Consider the following 13,256-nt stretch of genomic DNA (forward strand, 5'->3'; position numbering starts at 1 on the left):
TCCTGAAATGTCATATGAAATCTCATATCCTCAAATGTTCTAAAATCAAAATGTATAGTAAATGTCATATGAAATCTCATATCCTCAAATGTTCTAAAGTCATAATGTATAGTAATTCTTGTTGTGACAGTCATTGGCATTTTAAAATACTTATCAGGTACATCATTTAGAAGTCCAGTTGTTCACTAATTACTATTCAGCCTAAGAGCTAAATTTAGACCATAAATCTGAAGCAGGTCTGAAGCATTCACTTTCCTTTTCCATGAATTGAAACTTCCTTACTATAAGTATCCCACTGCACATTACTCAGAAGTTTGTAGACACTCCCTCATCAGTCTGGAGAAAGAGATACTATTTGTTGATTATGCCTCTTGTCGGTGATCACATGACCTGGTGTATGCATTTCCTCTTGTTACAACTTGTAATAAGAGGAAATGCACAAGCTGTTATCTGCAGCAAGACGTCTGTATTTTGTTTTGTTTTTAGAACTGTATAAACAGATTGTTTGAAGTAGTAACCCTTTACTTGTACTGAAAGACTACAGTTTATTTATGAACGAAGTAGGAAGCAAAGTACTTGTGAAGTGAACGCACTGAAAGTGAAACTGTGACACAAAGCCGGTATAGAACTGTGAGTACAGGATCTGGATTGTGTTTGAGGGTAATGGATTTAAAATTGTCACAGACAGCACCTGACTTTTTGATTGCTGCAAAAATGAAATTGTTGTGAGAACAGGTCTTGAATTCACCTACATTTAAATATTTAAAGTTCTAAAAAAAAATAACATATTCGTTAACTGATTAGATAAAACTTGTTGCTTTATGTGTACAGTTAAAACTAAACTAGTAAAAAATGGAAAATCGCTATACAGTTTGCATTCGCAAATGCATGTGATTCTGTCCAGCGCATATCAACCACATGTGATCCACATATCAAACGCTTGTCTGCTATATGTAAATACATAGGGCTTTCACAGTCAGTTTGCTCTTTTTGTAAATGTTTATTAAAGCATATGCAACGCTAGTTGGTAAAGATCCTAAGAATAAAAATGAAATTAAAATAGCTCTTGTCACTACTATTAAACTGTTTATGAATCCTGATGTTTCAAAGCTTAGCTTTGACCCATACTAATCAATCATTTTCTGCAATTTTTCTAGTTATGCTTAATAAATAAAAGCAAGCTTCTAATGGATAGAACTCATCTGCACCTGATTTTCTAATACCCACAGGTGACAGACATATCAATAAGATTGAAGCTGTGACCATCAGTGGTGTTTCGACCAATGGATTAAACTGATAATGGTTATCCAGAGTAGATGTTCTGGATTTAAATTGGGATGTGTGCTATGCTACTACACTAGAGGGAGCAGAGGAAAGGGCGGGATTGAAAAGCAGACAATACATTGCAGAAAGCACTTTTTATTTGACATCAAGTGCCCACATACATTACAATAAATAAATGAATGAAACCTTTAAAGGCTTTAGAAATATACAGGGTGAATGGTATTATACAATTTGGAGTTTTCAATAGAGATCTATTCATAAGACCCACAATAAAAAATATGCTACGTATACGTAGTTTCTTCACCCAGGAACAAGCGCTGGATTTTCACATCCGTCTGACCTAACCCCAGCCCAGTGTATTTTCCCTAAGGCTAAAGAAATTACAGTAGCTTGGCTGCTTGCCAAATTCTATATGTTGAAGAGGTAAAGGAAGGAGATATGCGAGCCTCAACCACTGTATCTAGCAATACATTTTGACTCCAATATGCAGCACAGAAGTAGATTTGGTAAGTTAGAAACAATGTTCATACATCTTTATTGTTCTACCAGAAGGCAGCGGGAGAGTTAGACATTTTTCAATGATCTTCTTATCAATTAGATGTGATTTTTTTTTTTTATTATTATTATTTTTAAAACAAAATATATCAGTGGATTTTTTTGGTAACCTTCATAAAAAAAAATTATTCTACTGTTAACCGCAAGCATTTGAATTGTAACCGCTTTATATATCATTTCCATTGTGTCGTTTTTAGATTTAGAAAAAAGAAATGCCTCCAAGACGAAACAAACTACCTGATCCTTTGCCAGAAGGATGGACAGTAACAGACACAAACAGAAATCAATGGAGATTGGGTAAAATGATTGGCCAAGGAGGATTTGGTTTAGTATACTTAGGTAATTTTTGTATTATTTGTTTAAGAACGTAATTCACAGCATTAAGTTACTATAACCGTCATCTTAGCATGTCACACTTATAGTGCAGTGTATAAGGGGGTTTCATTTCTGTTATGTCTTTGTGCCTGTGCTTTGTTTTTGTGTATGATGTAACTGTGCTAAGAAAGCAGATTAGTTCTTATATTTTCACATATAGTTTGAGCTATGATATAGTGGGGTCAAGGAACTATAAAGTTGCTTGTTTAACTGTCCCTCGTTGACCTGTTTTAACCAATTCCTGAGTATGTGCAGCATGAGGCACCATATCTTGTCCTTGACAGCTTGGAGTTCCAGCGAAATCGCCAAAAACCTTTATTTTCGGTTCCTGGCTACCTGATTGTTGTACATAGCATTCAGAGTGAGGGAATGGAAAGGGCTAGAAGGCATTTCAGTAGTGTAATAAGGTGGTATTTGCCAGTGTAATTCTGGGAAATTAAAAGATAATTGCAAAAGTTAATATCAGTAGTTAAAAAAGTACTGTAGCAAGTCAAATCTTTAATGTTAAAGCCACCAACGTGATTTTATTTTGATAAATGCCATTTTGGTTTTCTTTGATGTTAAAATCCACATAACTCCTTCTCTATACTCCACTCGCTCTCCCCTTGCCTTATCTGGCTCCCCCTGTGCCAGTCTGTTTTCCCTCCCTTAGGATGTAAGCTCACATGAGCAGGGCCCTCTTCCCTCCTGTCTACTTACCGTTCTTCTGCTCCTTGTTTACTACATCAGCCAGCCTGGAGTTTCTAATGTATTGGTATTTTTGTTTATTGGTTTGTACTGTTTTACCCTGTTTAGTCTACTGTTTGTTCTCTGTACGGCGCTGCGGGAATCTTGTGGCGCCTAACAAATAAAGGATAATAATAATAATAATAAAGTAATAGAGACCTGGACAAAACTATCCAAAGGTCATAAGCCAGGAATTTTTTAACTAAAAATGTTAGAGCCAAAGAGAAATGATTAGGGGTAAACATATTACACGTTGGCAGGTAACAACACAATCATTATGACTATATACAGTATATTGGAAATGGTAATTGTAAGGTAAATATGCTATCATATATTGTTCTATAAATATAATTGTGATGTAGCCTTACCAAAAGATTGCTCAAAAAAAGCATATAATCGACAAGTGGCTCACATAATGAAAGAGGAAAGTACCAGAATTATCCACATACGTTTCATGCAGTCATGTGTTTTATCTACTTTCTTTATGTGAAGCAGGCTTGTGATTATCATATTTAATGCATTCCTTTTCACCATGTTTTGTCCTTTATACCCTAGTCACTTAAGTCTATCCTTTCAAGTACCTCCAATTCTTATCACCCACAGATTAATTTGTTAATATTGCAGTTATGTACTTTCTGGCCTGTTTATTTTGGAAACTTAACAGGAATATGATTTTCCTTTACAGCTTCCCCTAATGTGGACATACCAGGTGATGACAAGGATGCTTATGGCATTAAAGTGGTAATATAACATGGCCATCCTTTTTCTTTGTTAGATTTTAATTCTGACTATTGTGATTCACTGTATTAATTAATTAATTAATTTGTTAGAGATACTGGTCTATATATAGCATGTACAAAGTAAAACAAATTGATTTAATTTAATTCTTCCTTCTCCAGTCTGTAGTCCAGAAACAAACCTGTATAGACCTATGAGCATGACATAATAGGATCAGTGTTTGGTTCATATCTGAGGCTTTGACTTTCCTTCCAGTATTCCTGAGATATTAAACCTGTTCTAGTGCAGGAAATCTCTACAGGTCAGTACTGCACTGACTAGAGACAGCTGCTGGTTCCAGAGTTGGAACTAGTGGCATTGAGACTGTAAGTAAAAATGACAGTTGCATAAAAAAATAACCTTGGTGCCCAATCTCAGTCTCAGCTCCAGACGGACTTAATAGGCTCTTAATCCAACACCAAATACATACAGTAATGTGCCACTGATTTATATACCATATAAACCCTTATTATAGTGTGCTGTGGAATCTACAAATTATTCTATTACCAATCCCAATCTGATAGTCTTATTACCAGAATTGAGTAAATGAAGTAGCTCTAATATGTGCAGCACAAGCAAAGCAAATAAAACAAAATATTAAATACGTAATTGAGAATTCTGTCACTTTGTGTTAAACAAGATCATTTCTCTCGAAAAGTTACAGTAAATCTGACAAATGATTTGTAAAAGTTATGTCCCCTACATATCAGAATTTTATATTTTTGAGTGTTTAGTTCATTTCATTTAATTTTTTTTTAAAAAAAGCTATGTGTAACCAAGCCACAGCCACTTTAACCTCCAGTTTATTATTTTTGGTAACAGGGTGTGAAAGATCGTTGTAAACCAGTAACTTTTTTTTAAACATCTTTTAAAAAATGTTTAGTTTTGTAGCAGTTTAAACTTTTTTTAATCTTTACTTTACTTTTGATTATCTTTTGTATTTAACCTCAAAAGTTTGATCAATTTTGAAACGTTTTTTACTTTAATTCTAGGAATACCATCAAAATGGCCCATTGTTTTGTGAACTGAAATTTTACCAAAGAGCAGCAAAGCAAGATGATAGTAAGCATGGTTTTACTTAAACGTCTCTATGATTTGGGAGTTATACATATTCTAGCAAGTAGATTAGCAATGTGTGCACTGTCATATCATATCAATTAACATTTAAGCTGCACATTTCATAAGACCATAATAAACAAAATTAGTGTTCACTACATAATATATTAAGATAGTATACTTCAGTACTTCTGGGTCAAAATGTTATAAATACCAAATCCTATTCTAGTGTGTTACTTATTTTACTTAACACTTCTCCCACCATGAAAACAACATGTACACAGGTCCGCCATCAGGGGGGTACGGCCAGTACTGCTGTGAGGGGCCCGGACAGACTAGGGGGGCCCAGACAGACCTCTCCATCTGTCCAGACTCCTTGGACTGTCCGGGCCCCATAGTCACTGACCGTGCCTCCCATTTTTTTATTTACCTTCTCCGCGATGCTGCAGCTCTGCCTCCCAGACCCTGATAGGCTGGGAGCGCGGCGCGGTGACGTCATCACCGCGCGCCACATTCCCAGTGTATCAGTGACCCGGAGGAAGAGCTGCAGCATTGCGGAGGAGAAGGTAAGTAAATAAGCTCATTATTTTTTTTGAGGGGGGGAGAGGGAGAGCCCGGGGGACCATAACTGTGGAGGGAGGGGGGAGAGGGAGAGCCTGGGGGACCATAACTGTGAGGGGAAGGGACAGGGAGAGCCTGGGGGACCTGATCTGTGGAGAGAGAGGGGTGAAGAGGGGGACCTTAACTGGGGAAGAGGGGGACCTTAATTGTGGAAGGGGGGGAGGGAGAAGGGGACCTTAATTGTGGAAGGGGGGTTGAGGGGGACATTAACTGTGGGGGGGACATCTACTGTGATTGCGGGGAGGGGGACATTTACTTTGGGGGGAGGGGAGCATTTACTGTGATGAGGGAGTGGGGGGGATGTACTGTGATGAGGGATAGAGGGCGTATGTATGGCAAAGATGGAGGGGTGCATATGTATGGGGATTATTTGGTACTGGACCAAGGGGGGGGCTCGCCAGATTAATTAGTACTGGGCCCCACAGTTTCTGATGGCAGCCCTGCCTATACATATTAATAAACAGTACTGTATACTAGAAGTTACTAAAGGTGAGAGAAACTTGCAGACCAGTAGGTGAGATGAGCAAGACCACTGCAAAAGTTTACATAAGTTTTGCAGTAGAATAGGACTTTTCGCAGTGGTTTGACGTTCCAGTAATACAATCTTCAAGTTCTGTTTTTGCTTCGCCATTCCATTGAATCCGCATTTCATAGAATTTTTCCTGTATGAATGGACAATAACCATCAATTCATTCTCTTGTATCAGTAGGACTGGGAACATATAAGGCCAAATTTATCCAGAATTTTTTTTTGTGGCCAAATGGCTTCATCATGTCCTCATATAACCTAATGAAGAGGTGGTATTCACACCCTCTCTTCCCTCTTAAAGTGGACCTATCACCTACACACACTAGAGGTAGTTATTTTGTGGGCTGATCTAATTTTTATGAGACTGTAGCCTATTAATTCACCAGGAATATTAATCAGGCAGTGCCTCACCGATGTCACTGGTTCCTAGCAAATTGATGCACAAAATATTGGTTCAGTCCAAAAAATGGATACATTCACTGTGTAGATGATTGGTCCACTTTAAAGTAATCCCTTCTGGTCTTTAATTTGCCCTAGTTACTCAGTTACTTGAAGATCAGTGGTTGTGCTACAGTATATGAATATGCATGTGTTTCAGATTTACTAGTCCTAAACAGAGCAAAATGGTAATAAAGAAATTAGAAGGTAAATGGTTTGAAAAGCAGCGAAAAGTCTAAAAAAAATATCCAGCTTCTTTTAGCTTAAGCTTAATTTTTTTGTCTTATTTTTGTGTGCTTTCTTTCACCTTAAATTATTAGATTATTTTTTAATATGCTTGATTTTACAGTTATGAAATGGATGAATAGTCGCAAACTAGATTTTTTAGGAATTCCTAAGTATTGGGGATCCGGAGAAACGACATTCAAATCGGCAAAGTAAGGTTGTGAGTTTTGATGTAGTGTATGACTGTTAACTGGTAGAGCAGTACAATGTGCAGTGACCCTGTCACGGGTCACTTCAGTAAATAACCACATGTTGACACTAGTAAATAGGTGACTTCATTGATGAAGACACCAGATATATACAGATGTTTTTCTATACAATAGCTCAAACCATACATACAGTAATACACGTGAAAAATTATAGTACTTTTATATCTTAGTCTAAGTTTGTTGCCTGCTCCAATATGCACCTGGTTGACTAAAGGAGAATGGATTTCTTTTTTACATTAACAACCCACCACCAGAGGACCTGTCCCAGTTCCCCAATTGTTAACATACAGCTAACCTGCCTAGGGCAGTACTGTACATGTGCCAATTTAGAAAGGACTTTATGTTAAGTTTAGATTACTGGTCATCTATTTTTCCCAAGGTTTTGGTACAACAGGCCTCGACCAGTTTCAAAATAAACACCTTCCCTGTCCAGCACTAACTACCCACACAGGAACACCCTTTCTTCTGTGAAGAACCTTGTGTTCTACACACATACAAAATATGCAACTTACTGGTCACCATTTGCAGTGTCTCTCAGGAGGCATCCAACCTCCTCCCCAGGTCTGAAAGACAGAGGAAACTGCCTTGCAGCTTTTTATCAGCAACTTGCAGGTGTAACCATTAATCAGCCTGGGAGATCTGGAAACTGGGCTTTGTAAATGGATCCAACCCTTCACTCTCCATTTACATTCCAGGACCCTTACTTAGGTGTTCCTAAAGCTGAACATACTCTTTGAGAAGCTTTTCCCAAACACCAGCACTCTCCCTGGGGTTTAAAAGCATATAAGACTGAGAGTTGGGCACATATATACCTACCATTTGACATTTTCCCGGTGGTTCTGTCACACTGTGTAATTTAGTTGACCCCTCTAGATATGTTTCTTGTATTCTATTCTTTGGAATCACAGGGGCTATATTTTTAAACTTTGCTTGTGTGACATGTCCACGTTATGCACATTGTAATAAAGGTATTTGCCAGTACCTCAAACTCATTTGTGAAGTTTTTAGTATTTATCTTCCCTTCTCCAAATATATGCCCCAATGTGATAATATTATAACAGTCCCGCCATAGTCGACTAGGAAGTAGGATTAGTTCATACCAATTTAAGAGCCTCTCTCCATGCCCTATATACTGCTCCAACAAGTATGATACCCTTATGTATAGATGAGGAACCCATTAAGAGAATCTTTGCTTTCCCACACTTTGTACCTGCAGCAAAACATTTGCCAGTTGAATCTGGGCAGCCTGAAAGTATACATGAAAGATAAGAAGCGCCACTCCAGCAATAGAAGCCGTGTTTCTTAAGATAGAATGGTTGAAACAAGGTTGATCCCTCCTCATATCAGTTGTGTCATGTTTTATTGTGAACTGATTTAGGAAATACTGTGAATCTGCCAAATATACTCTTATTATTTACAGCTAAATTACTACGTAAAGTGCAGAACTGCCAATCAGATACCGCAATCACAGATAGCAAGACTTTTGATTGGTCCTCCCACTCACCTCCAACAAGAGAGGCTTTAGACACCTCGCCTCCCCAAAAAAAAGTACTCTAATGAAAGACTATACAGTACTATACAGTTCAAACTTGAAAGGGAAAGTTGTAAATCTGCATGAATATGATTCGGTACTTCAGCATAGGTGAACAGTAGTCAAACTCTTTGATTTTCCTTCTTTGGACTGCCAGAATTGTCAGACTCAAACATCGGTCTCATGTTTTTTCTTGAATTCAGTAGATGTTTTAATCCTTGCGGAATTTCGTTAACTTACATTTGCGGCAACCGCTCTTCCAAATTAGTAGTACATGTTCTAAGTTTTTTCCATATTTAGTCTGAGTATGTTGCTGTCTTGACTATATATATTTGCTGTGTTAGTGCAAATTGCCATGATGATATTGCCTGCTGGACATCTCTAATAATGTGAGCATTACCTGTAGTCACAGAGATGTTACTGTTGATCTTCCTGCTGTGTCACGGGTAAAATGGTGTCTCACTCCTCCCACCTGATACATTTCTCACCCCATTGTACTAATTTTTTATGTGTTCAATCCGCATTGCCTCCCACACGCACCCCACCACCTTCAGACATTATTAAATGTAGTGAGTTCAAACTTTCTGGGCAACAAAATTAGCTTCCAGTTTATTTGTGCAAGAATCACATGTGGGCAGTTACACCTATATATTTTTCCATTTGTGACACTGCATACAAAATTATATATTTCTAACCTTTTATTTCCTTCTTTAATCAATCGTAACAGGTACAGATTCATGGTGATCGATCGACTTGGTTTGGATCTGCTGAAGCTGCAGAACAACAACAATGGCAAATTGCCAGTAATAACATCGATGCAAATTGGTATACGTATGGTAATTAAACAAAAATATGTGTATTTAGCATGCATAGCTTGGGCTCATTATCATAGGGTTTTTTAACCTTGAGATGACTAGATGTCTTTTAATTGGCTTATAGACACCCTTCTGCAAATTGTATTACATACATTGATTTTTCTTATTTGTGTCCTTCAGATATAGTAGTTTATGTTGCTCCAGGGTACAGCACAGGTCTGTTGTGTTCTCTGCATTAGATACAGTTGTTTGCAGAGAGGAGTTTTTTATGATGCCAAATATTTCCACATCTGCCTCATAATATGATGAGCACAGATGGATATCTAGATAGAAGAAACCCTCATCTATAGTAAAAGTTGCATGAGGGCAAATATGAGCAAAGTGGACAGTGTGTTTACAGTAGAATTCCATGACTGATATTTCTATTTGCAATAAGCCCTCCATGTCCCAACTATCAGATGGCAGAACCTTGGTGTTCCAATGCCAGGATGGTCATTCTTACGAAGCAACTCACCCATGACTGCACCTGTAGTCCCATCATGCTGTAGGACTAGCTTGAGATTTTAAAGTAAACAATCCTGTGCTTTCTTCTCTATGAGAAGCTAATGTAACACATGTACTTTACAGAGATGGGGCTTTATGCCAAGATTGCTGATGAACCTCCAAAAAGTAGCTTGTATAAATATAAACTAAACTTTATACTGATACAATTGATGTAATTATTTCAGGATAAAGAATACTTGTGAATGTTCTATCAAAGGTTAAATATACCATTGCCAGAAAAAATACAACAACAGTAGTAAGTAGTAATTGCTTTGTGTAGCAAATGCATTTTAATATTTTAGCTGCATAGCAGCACTGGGGCTGAGATCTAAAAAGGTTTCCATACATTTATGTATATTAAAACATCGATGAGAAAGCCATGTGGAACATTATACATTGTAATATTAATAATTTACCTTTTTTAGCATCTAGAAACACTAAAAATTATGCATTTTGTTTTTAGAAAGTGCCACATCTCAGACCAAATAAAGAGTTTGCTTCCTGCGCATACTGTACTGTATTGGCATGAGCACCATGACTTCCAAACTCATCTCACATAAAATATGGGCTGGGAAGTGACATGGCAATGTATTCATCATTCACTTAATCAGTCTGATTTAGGATTGGGCATAGGATCCAATCTGTACATTTGCTGAGGTGCTTGGATTTTGCCTCATGATATGTCACTCCATATTTAGTTATATTGGGCCTTATTTAAATTAGGAGCAAAGCAAAAGAAAAGCAACACCATGTTGCACAGCAAGAGGGGCAAATTTAAAATGTGTGGACAGACTTAGGGCTAGATTTACTAAGCTGCGGGTTTAAAAAAGTGTGGATGTTGCCTATAGCAACCAATCTGATTCTAGCTTTCATTTATTTAGTACCTTCTACAAAATGACACCTAGAATCTGATTGGTTGCTATAGGCAACATCCCCACTTTTTCAAACCCGCAGCTTAGTAAATCTAGCCCTTAGAGTTGGAAGGGGGCATGTCCTGGCTAATAACGGTGTAAAATAAAGCTGTCCAGTATTCGTGTTCTAAATGCAAAATAAGCCAATATTTTCCCTGCATGTAAAAATAAATGCATTGCACCACGGTATGTCCACGAGCACATTTGCACTTTTTTTTTGCCTTGATCATAACTGTAAATGAGATATATTGTGTGTTTAATCCTCAAACTGCTTTGAAATGTTTTGTGTGTTAATTGGTTATTTTTTGTATTTCAGTTGGATGTTCTAGAATACATACATGAGCATGAGTATGTGCATGGTGATATCAAAGCAGCAAATATCCTTCTTCACCCTTCTGATCCTGAAAAGGTAATGGAGCTTGGTTTGTAGAACCTTTCAAACGACCCTGAAAAAGTGCTCCGGGTAAATTAAAGGTCAGTGACCATGTTAAATCAGTGATAGGCAACCTAATATAGTTCAGGGGATTCATAGTTGTCACTCTAAATTTTAAATAGGCCGCCTGTTACCTTTAGTCTCGGTAATAAGTTAAAACAATACATTTAATCAAAGAAAGAGATGCCCATTTGTAATAACATATCAGCAGGTGTACAAGCTATAACAAACAAATTTGACAATAAAGCAGGAGCAGTTGTGAGGTGCAGGTAAAGGTTTAGAGGACTGCATGTGGCCCTAGGGAGTCCTGTTGCCCAACACTGCCCTAAATGCATAATGCAAGAGAATTCAATTGACAAAAAAAGCCCCTGCAAAGAACCAAATTATTTCTGTATGACACACACCTATATAATTAAACCCGCAAACAAATTTAGACTGAATGATTCACCAAATATACTCTCAAGAGTAAAAACAGAATTTATTGCACATAGACACAAAATTAATTGCTCATTATAAACGAATCTGTGCTAAGCTGTTGTAATCTTGTATATCTGAAGTAACAAACTTCGTAAAACAATATAATTCAATAAAGTGAAACTCTAGTATAACAGAAATTATATTTATAAATAAACTACACAAGCAGGATCTAGTTACTCCTTCAGAGAGTCTCCTATTTGGTTGTTAGCCATGTGTTATGCAAATAAATATTCTGTTTGCAATGTGGTGAGTGCTGTCCCATTATTTTGGGGGGGAAATGATTATTTGGCAGCTATATGGAGTAGTTAAAAATGTCTTCACCAGTCGGACAAGGGGAAGTTTTCCCAGACACCAGACTAAATATAACAATATAGAATTGCTTTAGTAAATAATTCTGAGGAGCTGCCATTCAATACATTGCAATCTAATTTTGTTTGCAGGCTTAATTAGGTACATTTGTGTTGTACCAAAATAATTTGGTTCTTTGCTTCCTATTTTTTTTCATTCTTGTAATAGCGTACCGTTATATATATTTAGATATACACTTAGGGCCTGAGTCATTAAGGAGAGCAAAGCATAAAAAAGGAGTAACCTTGCATTTGGGCAAAACCATGTTGCATTGGAGGGGGTGGTAAATTTAAAATGTGGGGACAGGTTTATAGTTTAGGTAGGGCATGTCCTAGATCAACTTTAAAATTCAGTTTAAAAATGAAGTTATCAAGTATTTGTTTGCTAGATGAAAAAACAGCCAGTATTTAACTTATGTGCAAAATTATAAACTAATTTACACCCCTTGCATTGTAACATGGTGTGTCCCAGAGAACATTTACTCCTTTTTTTTGCATTACATTAATGACTCAGGCCCTTAGTAGTTATTTTGTTATATTTTTGTCTATAATGAGCTTATTTGCTCACACAACAGCCTGAATCTGTTGAGCATAGACTCGCTTATCAACATGTTGAAAGTGTGACACTCTCACATGCCAACTCCAGTGTGTCCTATATATTTGTTGCAGATTAGCTTGTGGTGGATCTCCTTTAGCACATTCCATCACAAAGCTCTTGTACTGTCACCTTCACACTGGTGGGTTTGAAAACCACAGAAATGTTGCTGTTCCATCAGTACGTGTATTTTTTTTTTTGCCATTTTTCTTTATTGTACAGTGCATATGATGTTGTTACCAATTGAATAGTCAATTAAAGGACAAGCGTACTGTGCTATATAGACTGGACACACATTGTTTAGTTTAGCTATATTCTGCTACAATGTCACCCATGTTGCTTTGCTGTATAGATTGCATGTGTTGATTTATCACTAACTGAATATATTATAATAATAACATCACTAGCATTGTAACCTGATCATTTCCATCCAAATTCATAGTAGAAAATGAAGCGGGATTCACTTAATAGTCGAATAGGAAAAATCTGGTGCTTAAAAAAATCCCTACACTGAAATATTTAAATCGAAATAAGTATTTCTGCAGCTCCTAAATTTTAGGCTGACTCCTTCAATTTCTGTGTTTCATCCCTCTCTGGTCTTTATACGGTGTGAATATACAAGTCTATTTTTAGCTGAAATGCTATTTCCCAAGTTTACAGGCGTTAGATTTTTTTCAACTCTATTCTTTCAGTGGTTGAAAGTGTTATGGAGATTAGCATAGATTAACAAATATGACTCTCCATGAAAAA

At 37.0% G+C, this 13,256-nt stretch overlaps 1 protein-coding gene across 2 annotated transcripts in view; it reads left to right on the forward strand.

Moving 5' to 3' along the window:
• Positions 1–407: 407 nt before the first annotated feature.
• Positions 408–13,256, forward strand: part of VRK2 (VRK serine/threonine kinase 2) — a 66,368-nt gene continuing 53,519 nt past the window's right edge. For both annotated transcript variants that reach the window (XM_075203849.1, XM_075203850.1), the window contains exons 1-7: positions 408–630; positions 2,037–2,178; positions 3,626–3,681; positions 4,710–4,779; positions 6,710–6,797; positions 9,113–9,221; positions 10,971–11,063. In XM_075203849.1, the coding sequence (XP_075059950.1) occupies positions 2,052–2,178; positions 3,626–3,681; positions 4,710–4,779; positions 6,710–6,797; positions 9,113–9,221; positions 10,971–11,063 (543 nt within the window). In that variant the 5' untranslated portion in view covers positions 408–630; positions 2,037–2,051. The remainder of the gene's footprint in view (positions 631–2,036; positions 2,179–3,625; positions 3,682–4,709; positions 4,780–6,709; positions 6,798–9,112; positions 9,222–10,970; positions 11,064–13,256) is intronic.

This window comes from Mixophyes fleayi, chromosome 3, assembly GCF_038048845.1.
Source record: "Mixophyes fleayi isolate aMixFle1 chromosome 3, aMixFle1.hap1, whole genome shotgun sequence".
Classification (NCBI taxonomy): Eukaryota; Metazoa; Chordata; class Amphibia; order Anura; family Limnodynastidae; genus Mixophyes; species Mixophyes fleayi.